Genomic DNA, 18,170 nt, shown 5'->3' with positions numbered 1-18,170 from the left:
ATCAAAAATTCAGATTAAGATTTAAGAAAGATAAACAGGCTAGTTTTTTCCACTTTGCTCCTTTTCTTTCTAGTTTCCCCCAGTATTGATCCTGCTTTATAAAAATATGCAATCAGATTTCATGATGCACAAGAGCTTGATCCACTGATTTAGACCAACTTTTATTAAACAGCTGCCCTCAGTAGCAAACCAAACACTTTTGGTTTCACAGATTAAACACTTGATCTCATTACATTGAATGTATTACAGAGAAACTGGAAACCATCAATTGTCAACTGCTTTTCCTGTATTCAGGGTCTGTGGGGTTCATATCTATGAATAATGATGCAATGCAGTATTTTTATTCCAGCATAAATCCATTTCATCTGGTACAGCGAGAGCCAATACCATCTGACATTTAGACGAAGGCAGGGTTCATCCTGGACAGGTCTCCAGTCTATCACAGGGCTGACATGTAGAGAAAGACATCCATTCACACCTAACTTTAACTAGATGGCTTTTTTAACATTTGGACGTGGAAAATGAGACAACAGGTGCCGTGTGCAGGATTGCCCAGACTGTTGCCAGGCTGGAAGAGTCAACAGAGTCACTCGGATGTGCAAGTAATCTGAACGATATTCATCTGTGCATTGGGCACAACAAAAAGTTTATTATTCATTGTTCTTTAGACGGCCCTGCGATAGACTGGCGTCCTGTCCAGGGTGAACCCTGCCTTCGCCCAATGATAGCTGGGATTGGCTCCAGCCCCCCCGTGACCCTGAATACAGGATAAGCGGTAGAAAATGGATGGATGGATGGATGGATGTTCTTTAGATGTGCCAGTTGATCCAAGTTCAAGTTCAGTAATTTCTCTGGCCGCAGCTCCTTAGATGACGTTGCATACACTTCAGGACTCTGGACACCTGATAAGGACACAGAGTTGTTGCATATTCGGGTGTGGACAACACCGTCGTCCTCTTGTTTTTGTGCGTGTTGACCAGCTGACCAGCTCAGAAGAGTTGACGAATCTGGTTTACAATCTGTTTGGTTGTCATCTAGAAGAGCACATAGACTAAATCAGACATTTCAACGGAATGCAAGTTACATTTTAGGTGAGAATGTGTGCACTCGTTCTAATAGTCTAGCTTAATACATGAAAGACATACCCTTCGTATTTTTAAATATCACTCAAATATCAATATTATGATGATACACTATCAATATTCAACCCAAAGACGAAGGTAGGCATCATAACTCAAAAGTGACTTGATGTTTCTTCAAGAAGTTGGTGTAACATACTCAACTCTCCAGTGTCATCCTCTTCTTTCACGTGAACATGTAAAGTGGGCTTTTGCCATGGCTCAAGCTCCTCTTCTTCACATTCCAGTAAAAGCTCAGATTTTGTGGACCTGTAGCAGAAGACAATAACATACTAATATTCTATGCCTTATATACAAAAACAAATGTTAACCCTTTGCATCCTTCAGCAGTGTGACATTATACTTCTTCCAAACAACGTATAAGCGTATGTGCAAGTTAAAGACAAATGCCGGAGGATGAAGGAACAGAGGTTCAGCATATCATTTTGGATTATTTGGTTTTAACAAGGATGCTCAAACTACTGCTCCTTTGTAATCAAACGCGGCATGTAAAAATGTAGTATTCAGGTCAAGTATATATTATTTTTAACAGATGTTCTATAAAGGGAGATAAAAAAACAAAACAAAGCAAGTTAGTTCTATTCAACACATTTAGAGATCAAATGATTCCCTTCGAGAACTTGAGGCCAAAAAAGTACCTTTGAGCAATTATTGGTACGTAGACGCCTTCATCACCGATGTCACCAGCTCCTGGATAACTCAGCTCAGTTGTTTCTACGTCTTTGTCAACAGCACTATCCAAACTGGATCTACGGATAAGAATAAGACTAGAATCAAATGAGCCACAGAAGCTGAATTTAAGATGTAATATATTTCCTGTATAATAAAGTGGAAAATTACAGCCGGTTCTTCACACTGCAACAGTCATCGTCAATGGTGACCTCGATCTCCTCAAAACTGAAAATGACAGATTACAGAGAGGGCATTGAATAAAATAGAGGGTAAAATGGATCTAGGCAAAGTCCACACAGTACTGACAGACGTATAAAATTAATTAAATGTAAGTCTCAAAAAGATCAACACTAACCTGTTCTGGAGCCGGTCCAGCTCTGATACCACACGTGTGGTTTCACTCTGATGTTCGACGTCCTCTACGTGGAGCCGTTTGCCTCTGCAGACATGTTGAAAGTCATTTTCTGACAATTCTTAGGTCGTTAAAGCATGCGGACATTAACACCCTACGTGAAATTAAATCTTAGAAATATAAAATATAATGTGATCCGATGCAGAAGCTATAGAGTAGAGCTGGGCAATATATCAGTATTATATTGATATTGTGCGACTAGATATAGTCTTAATTATATTTATATACTACCATAGAGTAACGCAAAGCAATACGATGCTTTATAAGGGTGTTCTGATTGTTTAACTGACGTGTGGAAAAAACAAGGTGAAGTTGGGACTCCTTACCTTTCAGAGGGCGATACACGGCCAAGACTTTCAGTAGGCTGTTGCATACATGTTCCGGTAGAGGTCACCGATATTGAAGATCTCTTTTCATAACTGTGAAAAGAAACCTTTCATTAGACACAGAATCTCATGTGGAAATTTTAAGCATGCAAACTTCCCCTTGGCTTGTTTGACGTTTTTACCTGGGAACATTTTGTTTGTGGTGAAAGTACAACTCAAATTTAAAAAAATGATCTTTGAGCTGACACGATTGTGATGTGTAGGCATAGACTGAAACATCTCCATCCATAGTTAGAATCCTAGCTGTGCTTCAGTTAGTGTAAAACCACTTACAACCTGGTTTTATTCAACATTTCTTGAACAGGATATTGTAGAAGCTCATATATTAAATGGTAAATTAAAAGTTTTTTATCCACCCATGACTGCAAAATGGAGAGCCATGGCTTAAATTACCATTGAGCCTAGGGATGGGTATTGGGACTTAAGTATGTCAGTCCTACCCGGTATCAAAAGCCTATGAGAAAAACTGTGCAACATGTCAGTGCTTTGCTGCATTTACCTCAGAAGGCAAATACATATATTCACCTACAAGCAGCATCCAAAACGTGAGTCAACATGCGATCCATGAGCTCGACAGTGTTGCCACTATATTGATGTGCTGCTGCTAAAATGTCACACAACCATTACTATCCTCTGCTCTCATGTTTAGGCGAATGCGGAGGAGATTCTCCACACTTTTAAACTTTTAAAGCAACACTAAAGAAGTTTTCCTCTTTACTCACAAGTCCAGCAGCAACAAAGCCAAGTCACCATCCGTCTTGCATTGTGTAGCCTCCTTCAGCTCTCGCCAACGTGTGTGAGCCGGTCCGATATTTAATCTCGTTCGAGCTCTATCTTTGTCATGCTCCCGTTTTCTTCTCTTCGCCTCATCGGACATTATACTCCTCTTTTTCTCTGCAGGCTCTTCCATGACGCCAATTTAAAAACTACCTAGCAGCAAGGTATCTTCCACCTACCGTATTTTGTAACGCTTGCCGTGAAGCAGGTCAAATATGTAGTCTCATTAGAACTACAAAACCACTACCACAGCCGGATGCCCGTAAAAGGACAGTGCTAATGCTGCTAGCGTTAGCTGTGCTGCTAACGTTTGTTACTCGACAGTTCAAAGTATTCGAAATGTCCATCCCCGTCAAGCTATGATGCTAACTTAGTTAGCCTTGCTCAACTTACCCGTCTATGAGAAGAGTAGCCAATTCTGCATCCGTTTTCAAATTATTCTCCGCTTTCAACTGTCTCCACCGTTCAAATGCATCCCCTATATAGACCCTCGCTTTGCCTCGGTTTTTATCTTGGCGTTTTTGTGAATCATAACGAGCTCTTTTGGGTTTTGTTGCCTCCGCCATTGCAGCTCAGCCGAAACTGGCAACCCGTGGTTGCTCGGCAGCTGAGACTCTACTGGCTGCGATGATTTGTAGACGCCGGTGGGAGGCGCCACGTGCCAAAACATGTTTTCAGAACATAAACATGATTTGCGGTCCGCAAAAGATTCATTAAATGCGAATATTGTGGCTGTTCTGTTGTTGTTGGTGAGTTCAGTATGTTGTATGATCATTATTCCTGAGCCTCTATGAAATAGTAGGATGATGACCTTTAAAATCCCTTCGCCCACAAATGACGATGAGGCTTTTAGGCAGCTCCCCACAGCGCCATGTTGTACCGTCACATACACAACAACACCTACATCACTCACCTCCGCTCGGCTGCTGCCGTCCTCCCGCGGAGACGTGCTGCTGAGGTCCCTACGCGTTCTTCCAGAGAAAACCGTTGGAATCACGTTGGACTTGAGGATTTTTCGGGGCGTTGTTTTCATAAGTGCTGCCTGTACGTCCGGTTCGTAATCTTCCGGTTTAAAATGTTGGCTACAGACGCTTATGTTGCCGTATTTGCTAACCGGTGTGTCTTCGTCAAATTCGGGGCTCCGTATTTCCTTCAACCACTTCCTGCATCGCTCCGGGTCAGTTGTGGGCAGAGAAGGGAAGACGACTCCCCGGGTCCTCGCCTTCTTGTAGCCCTTCCAGCCCGGTACCGAGCACAGCCCCGGCATCGTTACACCGGGAACACCGACCCGAGACGCGCTTATATACACACCGACTTCTTCCACCATTTCTTTAATTTCTTTAGTAGCTGACAACAGTCCGCTTCTGCGATTGGTGAATGTGACCTCTGACCGCGAAGACGTTGTCGCTTTGCATTGTGGGAACCGTAGTACTTCCCAAGTCAAACTAATGACTGAGTTTGATTTACATACATCCCACAGTGTAGCTCCAAACTGCCACTCATTGACTGATCTTATAAAAGGTCAAACGTCACGGAGTCTGATTTAGCTGTTCAATGTCTTCTGGCTCTGGAGGAGTCGTAGTCATCAGGGTTTATTCATCTCGGGCTTTGAGACAAATTAGTTGACTGAAAGACTTGTGTCTCTTGTTCGATAATTTATTTATGTCCATCCATCTATGAAATCTTAGAAATAAACAACAAAACATTTATATTTTCATTAGTGAGGAATATATTGTGGCGTTTGTGGAATCCGAGTTTGTCCAACAGGTGGCAGTCTGGAATTAACAATACAGGGCAGAGGTGCCTGCAAGGATTCATTATTTCCTCTTGCATGACTTTTGTGTTTCAATGTAAAAGATTCAATGTGTTTGTTGTCTAAATAGCCCTTTAGTTTTATTGTTAATACATTTTAATGTATAAGAACATTTATACATTTTCATATTTCATATCAATCAATCAACTTTATTTATCAACTTTATTTTTAATAAACATGTTTAGTAATTACCATATTGCATAATTTAATGATTGTGTGTTTTATGATTCATATAGTTAGCTAAATGCATTCAAGTTACATATTGTCTCAACACACTTGACCACATACCGTACCTTACCCTTTTTCCAACTACCGTTAACTGAAGTACAACTAAAAAAATCACTTTGTGTCACACACAGAAACTTCCCAGACATGTATGTTTTATCAGGATTCCTCTATGGATAAATCCCTTAAGCAAATGATAATGTGTACAATATTTCCCCACATCACCTACTTATTGCATGGTTTAGACTGCAAGCCTCTGTGTCATGCTGTGGAGTTACTGTGGTTGTGTGAGGGTCTGAAAAGGGCCTCACTCAATAAAACATCTGCATCAGATAGCAAGGACAACCGCTTGAGATGCACCAACAACCCACTTGTTTCTCAAAAGGTTCACACCTGTTCTCTGCTCAGCTTTAAGTGTTTCAGTCTATTTATATACATACTGAATTTGATCCACAAAACATGTTGACATTCATCTTAATACAAGGAAAGTGGCATGTCTATTTATCAAGCTAAATAGAGAGCTAAACTGGTCAAATGTTGGTTGTTAATTTTTTTGTTTCATCTCTTTATAATAATAATGCCCTTCTAAAGTATACATCCGTTATTAAACCCCCTAAATTGCAAAAACAACAAACTAACCAAGCAGTTGCTGGAGGTACCGACGAGTTAAATTTGTCACAGACTTTTAAAAGACATCGATCATTTAAACACATCAAGAGCCACAGCGATGTCCACCATGAGCTGACAGCAGTCCTCTTGTCTGGTTTCTCGCCAGCGCGGAGGGAAAAGTAGTCCCCACACAGTGTGAGTGCCACATGTACGTTGTTTTACGACCATTTAACGGGAAAAAGGGGAGATATTATATATATATTAGATATTTCTATAGGCTGTTTTAGGTTGCCGTTTGTAGGCACCAACACATTTTTGCATTGCAAAGCCGAGCTGTCAAAGCTGACAATAACCAGCTGGCAGTGAACACACCTGTAGATAAACTGAGCTGTCAAGAGAAACGGGAAGCGACTTTAACGGTTTTATGTGACTCAACTATAGATTCGCATTTGCATTTTATGCAAGGATAAAGAAAAGAAGAGTTAGACATGGACTGAGTTATGTGAGGGGATGTACTTGCTTTGTTTTTATACAGCTATAGCTTGCTATAGGTTCCGCAGTGCTGTTACCAGAAAACAGGTGGCTTTCACCAAAAATACTAAGTTAGCGACGTCTCCGTCAGTTCGTAGTTCATTTTCTTCTTTAAACTTTCTCCACCTCGTAAAGCATTAAGTCACGTTTATCCTCGTTTTGACTCGCAGACGGTCGCTTTCCTTCCTTGCTCTCAGACCTTCAGATCGACGGACCGGTTTCGACTTTTTCTCCAGAGCTGCTGCAGTCAGATTAATATCACAGGGTTTGTATTTATTTACCCATGGAGAAGTCGCAAATTCTTTCTATATTCCTCTAAAAAAAAAAGAGCAACAAGTCAAAATACACAACTTCAATTTTCGCCGGATTTCCGCCAACAGCAACACTCTGGGCCCTTCAGAATAAGAGCACAATCTCAGCAACAACTATGACAATTAAGTAGGTAGGGTTAGTCACTTTCTGATCGTCGAAATGATGTCGCTTAAGAACAAATGAGAAATCATTACTTCATTATGACCCGCATTGTTTCTATGTTTGTGTCTCCTCGAGTAAAGTGGTGTACTAGTACTAAGTACTGAATCATTACTTCATGATTACCAGAGCCATGAATATACTTTTCTGCACTCTCTTAAGTGCTGTTTAGCACATGATCTAGAAGTATTCAAGAACCATGCATTAAGTAACCATTATATGAAAAGTAATTTCTGAATTAAGTTATCATTAATTACTCGATAACATTTCATTAGGAGTTACTCAACTCAACCAACCCATTTACTGATGTATAGTTTGCTCACTTACTTACTCAAAGTGTTCCCTTATTTTATTGTAAAGTGTTAAGTTAAAGATGCAGTTAACAGAGCCAACATATTTCACAATAAAATAATTCACAAGGCAAATACATTGCAATATATATAATGTACTTGTATATATTCCATATAGTTTTTTCTTTTTCAAACAATAGTCATTGTTTTATGTCATTAATGTGAGAATCCAATTCAAATTGATCAACCACCAGTTTCTGCATCACATCATGTTCATTACATTCAAAACTGCCTGTGAGTTGGCACATTATTGTTATTGATTTTAATTTTGCCCAGGTAAAACCGACCGGACTGCAATTAACCTACAGAATGCAAATACACTGAATCCCTTTTACTGAAAACATGTCAGCCATAAAAGCATATCATTGCATTCAAGAAACTGTAGCCTAATGGACCAATAACAAAGGAAGGTGCATCACCCAATACAACCGATATGCTCACAGCAGTTGAACACAACTGAAACATAGAAAACCATGCAACAACAAAACATAGGATTATTTGATATTTTAATCTTAACACATCTAGAGCAGCAACAGTGAATGCGGTAGACGAGATCCTTCTGCAGTGCTGCCATTAAAAGGTCTTGCAACTTGCTGAGGGCCCCCCACCCCACCCCAATGCCTTCTGTGCAATGTGTCAGTCACCTCCAAGTTTCCTTTAAATCAAGTGCAACCAGGGCTCCTGGAATAATGCTTTTTAAAGTAGTTTCTGCTGATATTACACACATTATACTTACATCCATCTGCTGCATGACTGTATTAAAATGTTGCCAATATGAAACAATAAGAGCTTTGTTACAAAAACTATGCAATGATTTAAAAAACACAAACAATCATGGCAAGTTTTGAACATAATTGTTTCTGAAGGAACTTTTTCAGGCACTATAATGCATTAAATACACCCGTAGTAACGCAGAGACGGCCGAGTGTGGTGTATCAGTGAGAGCCGAGACCGTGCTCGCTGACTCCCGCAGCATCTCCGGCTGCGCGGGACCGTCATGTCACCGTGCTCGGCGGAAGGATACCTAACCCATGTCATCGTGGTGCTGAGGCTTTTGCAAACCAAAAAATGTCTGCCTAAAGGAAACTCGTAACTGACATATATATATATATATATATATATAGAGAGAGAGAGGGGGATATTTTTATTGCCGTTTAAACCCAAATGTCGCGTTGAGGCGTATTGCAAGGAAGCCGGTCTTCACCAGATCACCCTAGTCGGGATTTTAATCGGAAAACAAGGTAACGTATCGGGAGTTCACCAGAAGCTTTCGGACCAGTGAAAGAAGTTGGGAGTTGGGGAAAGACCATCACTGCCTTTCGTGTTCTGGAGCTGTTCTTTTTTCTTCTTAAAACATTTGTTTGACCGAGTTGCTTAATTTTGAAGCAGGTCGTGTTTTATGTTCCACGTCAGAGAAAAGAAGAGGTCTCCTCCGTACTAACGTCTCCACCCGTCGCGGCTGGCTGCTAACGTTAGCTATTGTCAATACAAACTAATGAGACAGGGACTGCGGCTAGCGTTAGCCGGCTAGCTACGCGACGTTATGTTCCGTTATGTGTTAACCGTCGTTATTCCCGCGGAGTCCGCAACACGTTACCGTAAGTTACATCCACTGAGTGAATGTCGGTGTTACAGACATTTATGTTACTGCAGCAAAGTGGTGCTGCGGGTATTCAACACGCTATGTCACATCTGCACACATCTGTCTTCTTTAATCAACGCAGTGAACTTAAAACGTGTGCACTATTTAATGTGTGGTAACGTGTCCGAGCTGTCAGCGTCTCTGCTGCCAACTTTACTTCACGGTGATCGTCTTTTATTCTGCATCCGTAACAGTTCCCTCTCGTGGCAGTCATTTCCTGTGGCACGCGGCTGTTAAACGAGCCAGTCACGCTGTGACCTGATGGACTGTGTTTTCTTCAGGTTTCTAGTGCGCCAGGATGAACCCTCAGCAGCGGATAGCCGCTCTCGGAACAGATAAGGAATTAAGTGACCTGCTGGATTTTAGTGCGGTAGGATGCCTTTTTGTTGTTGGTGTTGTTGTTGTTGTTGTTGTTGTTGTCTTTTTTCTGTTTCTTTACGTCTCAGTGTGCTTTGAGGAGCTTTTTCTTTTAGAGGTGTGAGGATTAGATGGACTAAAGCACGACTCATCCATCAGTTCATAATAGTGTTACTTTGATTTTCACAGTCTGTACTTGTTTGTTTGTTTGTTTTTTAATCATAAGCTGTTTTAAAATAAATGGAGCAGATCATGTGAAGGTTTGGTTTCACACTGATGAGACTTTGCGTTAATTGTAGGTCCATATTCTCTCCCTTTCAGATGTTCTCTCCACCTGTCAGTGGAGCGAAAAACAGGCCCACCACACTTGGAAGCAGTCGGTTCACTGCATCAGGTAGGAGCCCTCCAACCTATTTCAATAAACTGTCCGTTGATATTCATTTTTAATCTTGCATTGCATGCGATGCCTCCCCTCCTCTCTGCGCTCCGCTGGTTTAAACATGGGCTCTCCATCTGGAGTTGTTGTAGAGTGCTGTAGTAAAAATGTAGAACAGGCTACACACATTTGTCAATTGTTTTTGTTGATGTAATTAACATTATGGTGTAATACATGAATCGTAAATTTGACTGTACTGTCAAGGTGTGTGTCAAGTGCAGCTAGGGTTGGGTGATAATTCAATATGCTAATTTGTCTTCGTTCAATGAAATCATTAACACAATGTTGTGTGATGCACAATTATGTCGTCTAAATTGATAATAAAAAAAAGTACACAGTAACTCAAATTCCTCAAATCTGAATCGACAAGTATCGTGCTCATGAGAATACCAGTGTACTTAAATCCAACTAGTCTTAATCCGAGTACTCTGTATTTGTGTGCATGCATGTAAATGTAGTCAGTTTATAGCTTTGGGTATTTATTAGTAGTTATTTATTTCATACAGTATAAAAAAGGCTTTACCATGTGCTTATTTCCTACGGACAATATATTGATTAAATTCCAGAAAACATGCCATCATGCCATCATATATATATATATACATATATATAAATATTGTTATTGAGATATGCTTTATGCCTCGATAGAAGGTTTTTGCCATCGCCCAGCCCCAAGTGTTCACAACAATACGGTCTGTTCTCATCAGGGTTTGCTGTGAGGTGCGTTGGAGGCAAATTTTCAATTGGGTTAATTAATAATTCTGAGTGAGATGCAATCAGAACTTGAGCTGCTTGTGAGATGTAGTAGAGTTTAATGGGATTGCTAGATCCACTCTTTTAGTTACTCTCTAGTGTTTTTCCTTTGCACAAGTAGGAGTTTGATAATTGGCCAATCACTCTGATAGCCCTCACACACACACACACACACACACACACACACACACACACACACACACACACACACACACACACACTGAGAATGGTCTTGTCTACAAATCAAGTCTTTCTTTGTTTATCTATGAGCATCTTGACTTGATGGATGGTTTGGTTTTATTAGCAGGAGTTCAGATTCCCTGCTTCTGGATCACTTCCCAGCTATAAATGCTGTAGGACATTAATCCGAAGCACATCTATTGTCTGATGTCCTACTAGAGAAAGCCAACAATCAAGCATTATGTTTTCTGAAAACATGTTTTGTGTGCATCCACAAAGCCTCGTTGTAGTCCGTTATCTGCGAAACGAAAGACACACACTTAGTGGAAACAGAGCTTTCTCACATGAGCTGTGGAGGTGTGAGGATTAATTTTAGAATACCTAATCATTCAAGCGAGGAGGGTGTGTGTGTGTGTGTGTGTGTGTGTGTGTGTGTGTGTGTGTGTGTGTGCCTTCTTAAGTAAAACAAGGAAACTCTACTATAAAATCTACATTCTGCTGAGGTTGGTTTTTGTTTGAGAATAAATGTGTGTTTTTATTAACCTGTTGACAAAATATTCACTTTTTGATGATCATTTCTGAAACTGGTGAACCTTTTTTAATCGTGGATAATTGAATGTTTTCACAAGCAAGGTTGTTGAGTCCTATCTAAAACACATTGATGGCACGTAATGAAACGTTGGATTCTTGAAGGTTGATCAGGCTGCAGATAGCTAACTGTTTCTCAGGAGGCTGGGTTTTGCACTCTGTGACTTCTCAAATAGACCCCATCAGCAGCTTTTTGTCTGGAACAGAAAAGAATTGGACACTGTCAGGAGAATCGTGTTACAGTCAAAGCTCATTGTCATGACTGTGTGTTGTCTGGTGACCAGCTTTAATGCAGTCTATGTGGACTGTTGTTTTCTACACTGTTAGAAATGTTCCTGTAAAAAAACAGTAAAGAACTGGCAGCTGGGTTGCCATTATGTTACTGTAAAATTAACATATTTTTGCTGTCACTGAAAGTTACAGCTTTAAACTGTAAATAAGAAAAACAGTGTGAACTGTAAAAAAACAGTAATGAACTGGCAGCTGGGTTGCCATTATATTTCTGTAAAATCTACATATTTTTACTGTTACTCAATTTACAGTTTTGTCCTGTAAATGAAAAATACAGTGTAAACTGATATTTAAAATTACTTTCACTGTGTTACAATTAAATGACTATTTAGTTTGTATTATTTATACGTTTCAATAATCTATTAAAAAAATATGATTGCACACAGTTAACAACACTTTTGTTAAGAAAAACATGTTACATGTGACTGACTTTAGGTTTCACAAAATCTCTGTTTGAACCTGGCCACAAGCACGGAAGGCAAACCATAATAAATTAACCTACTGATATTTCAACCCTGTGATTAAAATGTAAGAGAAAAAGCAGCTTCTTATTGCACTTTACTTTTATTTGAATGTAATGATTACATGTAAAAACTTCACATGCTGAACAAATTGCATGTTAAAAACAGTATTACATGTTACAATTACATGTTAAAAACAGTATTACGAACATATTTATATTAACAGCATTACGAACATATACAGTACTGTTAGTGTGGAAGTCCAAGAACATCAGCAGGAGAGTTACGGCTCACTCGAAGACACCAGGTTTCTCAATCCAGCCTGCAAGTAGCCGTGTGTGTGTGTGTGTGCGCGTCTGTGTGTGTGTGTGTGTGTGTGTGTGTGTGTGTTTGCCTGTGTGTGCCTGTGTGTGTGTGTGTGAGAGAGAGAGAAGGGGGGGGGGGGGGAGAGAGAGAGATCAGCTCTAAAATAACTTATATTCGCAACTTCTTGCATACAAAATTAACATTTCTGCCCCTCATTCACATCCTGATAAAAAAAATGTCCCAAGCCATTACTAACACCTCAGCAAACCATAACATTCCAACCTTAAACATCCTCCTGGTACCTTTTAATAGAAAATTTTGTTGCTTGCATATGCAGTGGTGTAAACATACCAAGTAGTATCAGACGAGGAGTTTCAGGTATGTTGATGGTCCTCTCAATGTCAGCTGTAGTGGCAGATCCCTAGGACATAGAAAGTGAATTACAAATTGTGTTGTTATGAGATGAGTCATTGTATGACATAGTATATGTATATATAAAAAGAAAACGTACATCTGCAAGTAGGATCAGATGTGTAATGTTCTGGGAAAAGTGAGCCATCAGAAGCTGGAGGACACAATATGACAGCTCATCTTCACAGAGAGAGAGAACTTCCTCATTACAAATTACCAGAGGTCCCCAGGTAATACTTATCTCGTGCGAATAGAGTAAATTACATAGACGGTAAAATGGTTACACAAACTATCATAAAGTTTCATTAATTCACTGACAAAATGCAGCGGTCAACAAACGTTAACTTTGTAGAAATTAAAATGTGCTCCTTGTGTTGTTTGACTATCAGCTTTGAAAATTTAGCTAGCTGCTAACCAAACTCATTCTAGCATGTGCATATGCTGTAATCATCAATGCTAACAAAACTAAATCAAAACTAATCAAATCAAACAATAATATAATATGTAATATAAAACAATCAAATAAAGTTGCTACTCACCAAATAATTAGTAAGATGGAGATGGATCCGGAATGGCAGGTAACTAGCTTCACATGTGCAGCTCAGGCAATGCTCTTCCCAGAATGCCAAAAATAATGCATGATACTGTTATCTAATACACTTTAACGGTAAAGTGTTGTATAATAGGAATACATTAGAGTTCTGTTTAAAAAACAGTAAATGAGCTGTAATTTCACTAATTTTCTGTAATATTAACAGTAAAGCACGGTTTATTAAAAAACACCTTACTACTGTTGAAATTCTGCCGTAAATTTACAGAAATTATTTACAGTGTACCACTATATGATATTTTAAAAAATTGGACGTGACTAGAAAAATGATACGTAACAATAATAATATAAAAGTCATGGTTTGCTTTAATTCCCTACAAAGATTTTTGTCATAAATGTACTGTTTTGTGTGTAAACATATTTTCTGTAAAAATATCAGCCAAGATTGACAGTACAGTAGATTATCAGCAACTTAAAACTAATTGGAAACTGATCCGACCAGATCACTGGTTTTTACATATTTTGTAGTTTGGATAATTGTTTCTCAGTCGATGGTGTGAAAATAAATGTCTGCTGGTCATCAAAACAATGGAAAGAATTATTAATTTTTAAGCTTTTGGTGTTTTTGTTGTGGATGTTGATCCAGGGTTCCAATTATCTATCTAGGATCTACAGATATTAAATAAACCTTGTTTTATTCATCATCAAACAAGCACCTGCATATATCACATCATTTCAGGAAGCTCATTGTATGGCCTGAATAATACTGGAGTTTAAGAAATTTTATATAAATATATACGGATCACTTTTTTCTTTTTTAAATAATTTGTGATGAATATACATACAATGTATGTAAACTTGGGATCTGGTGGGGAAACTATGTGGCGGTGACACTGCTGCTCTCTAAAAGTCACATCAATTATGATCAATCAAACCATTATTTTTGTATTTCTTGAAAAATGAAAATGAATTATGCAAAACTAAACCTTTTATTGCGTAAGAAATAAGGATGTGCAAATTTCCTCAGCAGCGTGTCGGGCCTGTAGTGGGTAAAACCCTCCTTCCTTCGGCCCCCAGTGTGTGCTCCTGTGTCTCTGATCCTCAAGGAAAGGGAGAAAGCACCAACATAAGTGATTGTGAACATAAGGCAAGTGAGTGTGCCGAGAGAAGTGTGGAAATTGCAGGGAATGAGAGTTTGGGTGATTGCATCTCAGCTGGGCATAGCTAGAAAATTGAAACAGAGTGGGACTGGCAAGACCCCTCAAAACTGTGCCACAGAGGTACGAATTGGAAAATATAGCCGAGTGGCTCTAACCGAGGTTCATCATTTCTCCCTTCCGGCTGTGTTGTTGATGCAAATTTGATGAGGCCATGGACGGTTCCAGTGCAGCGTAACTGATGATGCAGTGCAGTGGATGGCTGCTGTTGAAGAGGTCATTTTCATTTAGTGGTGTGTAGCGGCAGGTTTGATAGCCGTGACCAGCAGCTAGCGTAGGTTGCTTCCTCAGTCAGTTGGATGCTCATATTGTGAAGCACAGCTCCAAAGTTTGTTGGGTAAACCAAATGTCCAAATGACCAAAATCCAATGTAACGTGAATCATTTTTCAAACTGGGTTCTTATCAATAACAATCTTCTTTATAATAATCATACTTCAGTTCAATTTATTATGTTGAATAAATCCATTATAGGGACGATCAATACAATGTGAAACTGCTATTCATTGTTCTCCAGCGCATAAAGCAACAACATCTATTGTTTAATGGGAATTAATATTTATTGTTGATTTATTGTAATTGTATTAAAGTTAAATTTAACTTTTTTCCTGATATCAGAAAACAAATGGACTTAGTTGCAACACAGTACATGTTGATTTGTGTACTCTGAGAGAAGCTGGAACATCACTGCACTGTATTTATGATTTGTCACTTTCAGGCCATATAATGAACATATATGTGCACTTTGACACCGTGAACCTTGGCATGCATGGACATTTATGTTCTATTCATTCTGGTAAAACCTTATTTTGTCTTTATGGTGTTTTGTTACTATGAGTTTAAAATACTTGCTTAGAAAGTTCAGGTTAAATTAAGTGTTGGGCAATGGTGATGAGATCATGTATCGTGATATCCTGATACACATGATGTCATCTTAATTGATAATAACAAGCATTTTCTATGTAAATTCTTTAAAAATGGAGGCATTTGATGAATTGGTGTTTTCATATTTACATCACGTTACATTAATACTCAGTATTATATGTGTATGTGAATAATTTTTGCACTAACCCTTTTAATTAAATGAAAATATATTGTTATTTTTCAAGTATTAATTCACACAATAGGATGTAGCATGTACATTTTTAGTATTGATTATTTATTTATTGATCTAATAGAAAACATGCTATATCTTGATATATATCGTTAATGACATGCAGCAAATTAATCAATGAGATGACTCGTCGCTCAAGGCATTTACGGCCATATACAACAACATTTTATTGTATTTTATTATGACAATAACCAATCCTTTAATATTGACCTCTTCCTCACTGTTGTCCATTGTAATAGATCATAATAGTCATGTTTGTTTCTTAGCTTGTGTTGTGACATGCAGATGTCTTTCTGTAAATGAGAGCAATGTCCCCTCTTTCATGGTGAATTTTGGACTTTGTGCAGAATATCTCTCTCAATGACATCATAGTGTAATGTATCCTCAGTAATGGAGGGCTGAGACATCAACTCTGTGTGTGCCTGTGACAACTGTTTGGTTCTTTTCCGTCTGTGTTTTACTTCACATTCATTATTTGTATACATGTGTTTGATGCAGTCATTGGTTTGACCATTAGTGCTGCTCTCACTTATTTATACAGGAAACCAAATCAGGTCAAATACTGTTGGTCAGCGAAGCAGGAGTGTATTTTGGATTTGTCACATAAACATCTAACCTGCCTGGCGACTGTGAATGTGGTCTGTTGTGTGATAGTAGCATAAAGGCCTAGTAACAACTAATTACACTGAAGGAGTAGTTACATTTATATTGCCATATTCTCATCAATAATATATAATAACCCCCATCTGTGTATTTGCACAGAAAGATACTTCATTTGTTTTTCGGTCACAGGAAACTTGTTTGTGCTGCGAATCAGGTTCACTAGTTTTTAAATGTCTGACATTTCTCATTTCTCATTTTATCCAAGATGCCGTCCGGACCAGAAGCATTTTCTTTCTTTCCTTTTTCAGCGCTGTAGTTTTGCTGCCAACCGAAAGTATGTGTTCTCAGAGGGAATGAGATTTAATAGATTCCTCAATGAAACTGAAGTCAATCCTTGTGTCTGAATGTATTTAATGGTGTTCAGGAGTTTATTGGAAGCATATGAAAACACCAGCAGGGTTTCTGTGTCTGTATTGTAAGTTTGTGTTCTATTTAACTGAGAGAATTGTTTGGCCAGTTTAAATGTTTATGTAATCGGAGGTGTTGTAAATATGAATTTGTAATAGGATTATTATCTTATTGGGGCTTTGTTAGAATTTTTATGTTTTACGATAATCTTCTGTATTATCCAGAGCCAAATTGATTTTATCTGTAATTTGTCTGCCTGTTTTTCCTTAATATAAAACATTTTATACAATTCAATCTCCAATTGAGTAAGCCAAAAATCTGTTCTACTTTTAGGTATTTTGTGACAAAGCATAACAGGCTCTTATTCTCATGAGTGCAAAAAAAAACCTCTCATCACGCTACTTTCTATGTATGTTTTCTTATCAATAACAATAAAGACACTGCCAAGTTGATTTTTTTACCACGTAATGTTGATGTGATTAAGGCTGCGTTTGTCCGGACTATAGGGGAAAAATCTGCATTTTTAGTTCTGGTCTGGTCTGCATGTTCGGACTGACCTACAAACAAAGTCAGAGGAGTTAACATGACGTCATAGACCCCTTTACAGCCGATGTCATCAAAAATGTGCATGCACATGTTTGCAACAGAAAGGGAGCTCTGCTGCAGCCATCCAGACATGTTAGCGTGCTTTAAACTGTGAATTTAAACTGGTGACCTTGATGCCATGTTGATCTCCCACTAGCCGAGTGGTTAGCGTGCATAAAGGCGTAAAGGCCTTGAGCAACAACTCCCTGGTTTTATTCCCCTGGACCATCTGATGCTTGTCATTCCCCTACTCTCTTTCCCCACACGTCTCTCTTCACCATCAAATAAAGGCATAGCATCTCAAGAAAAGAGGATATTTGAAAAGGTCAGTTTTCTGGCAACGGACTTAATTCTGACAGGAACATAGATCGTCTTCTCACTGTGGGACTATGTGGTTCTGTGAGGCAGTATCACTTTTATTTTCCCAAAATCAGTAAGCTGAAGTTGTGCAACTCTTAGCCATGTCACATGAGAAGGCCCCAGTCGTTTTGTTAGCTGACGTTTTGCTGAATTGGGATCTTGGGGAGTGTGCAGCTGGTTATGAATGACCCAGCAGAGCCGGCGAGGAAGCAAAAGTGGTGGAATCAAAGCTCAGTGCTATACTTATTATGCCAATTTTATAAAACTTGACTGTTGGAAATCGACCACATATAAACATTTTGTAAATAATGAACACCATTACCTGGATATTTTCTCTTCCTGTCATACATAAAATGTGTCAGGCTATTCTGTGTATAGAATTATGATGGTTCACGGTCATATCGACATAATCTGTGTGCATGAACTTAGAAATGGTCACATATTAGGAGAGATATTTTATATTGTGGCAAAGAAAAGTACTAGTTACATATTTAGCCTTAACACGCGTGTGTGTGTGCAGAATCC

At 38.8% G+C, this 18,170-nt stretch overlaps 2 protein-coding genes across 5 annotated transcripts in view; one reads left to right on the top strand and one right to left on the bottom strand.

Moving 5' to 3' along the window:
* Window positions 1-142: 142 nt before the first annotated feature.
* Window positions 143-3,958, bottom strand: LOC311014138 (uncharacterized protein). Of its 3 annotated transcripts, none has more exons than XM_084010548.1 (7): window positions 3,780-3,958; window positions 2,550-2,642; window positions 2,167-2,250; window positions 1,980-2,036; window positions 1,778-1,906; window positions 1,279-1,388; window positions 143-1,034 (listed from the first exon to the last, which is right to left on the bottom strand). In XM_084010548.1, exons 1-7 carry the CDS (start codon window positions 3,950-3,952, stop codon window positions 655-657), a joined length of 1,026 nt encoding a protein of 341 aa, XP_083866674.1. In that variant the 5' UTR covers window positions 3,953-3,958; the 3' UTR covers window positions 143-654. The 3 variants fall into 3 exon arrangements, with proteins under 3 accessions (XP_083866674.1, XP_083866673.1, XP_083866675.1); XM_084010547.1 differs by lacking the exon at window positions 3,780-3,958 and adding an exon at window positions 3,332-3,758; XM_084010549.1 differs by lacking the exon at window positions 3,780-3,958 and adding an exon at window positions 3,332-3,755 and having other exon boundaries at window positions 1,778-1,888.
* A 4,484-nt stretch (window positions 3,959-8,442) lies between these two features.
* tcf12 (transcription factor 12) overlaps window positions 8,443-18,170 on the top strand; it is a 66,852-nt gene continuing 57,124 nt past the window's right edge. The window contains exons 1-3 of one of the 2 annotated variants that reach the window (XM_084001993.1): window positions 8,443-8,626; window positions 9,309-9,397; window positions 9,706-9,778. In XM_084001993.1, coding sequence (XP_083858119.1) covers window positions 9,326-9,397; window positions 9,706-9,778 — 145 coding nt within the window. In that variant the 5' untranslated portion in view covers window positions 8,443-8,626; window positions 9,309-9,325. Of the gene's footprint in view, window positions 8,627-8,673; window positions 8,984-9,308; window positions 9,398-9,705; window positions 9,779-18,170 lie in introns of those variants that run through there. The other variant, XM_084001992.1, reaches the window with a different exon arrangement.

The sequence above is a fragment of the Eutrigla gurnardus genome, assembly GCF_963514095.1.
Source record: "Eutrigla gurnardus genome assembly, chromosome: 1".
Classification (NCBI taxonomy): domain Eukaryota; kingdom Metazoa; phylum Chordata; class Actinopteri; order Perciformes; family Triglidae; genus Eutrigla; species Eutrigla gurnardus.
The sequence above is the reverse complement of the archived record's forward strand: the minus strand, read 5'-3'. Positions and strand labels throughout refer to the sequence as shown.

Excerpts from the sequence above, each read along its gene's own strand:
- LOC311014138 (XM_084010547.1), bottom strand. The coding sequence starts at position 3,519 with ATGGAAGAGCCTGCAGAGAAAAAGAGGAGTATAATGTCCGATGAGGCG. Across the intron at positions 2,251-2,549 it reads CGTGTATCGCCCTCTGAAAG|AGGCAAACGGCTCCACGTAG; the intron begins GTAAGGAGTCCC and ends ACATGTCTGCAG. Across the intron at positions 1,035-1,278 it reads GGATGACACTGGAGAGTTGA|ATGACAACCAAACAGATTGT; the intron begins GTATGTTACACC and ends GTGCTCTTCTAG.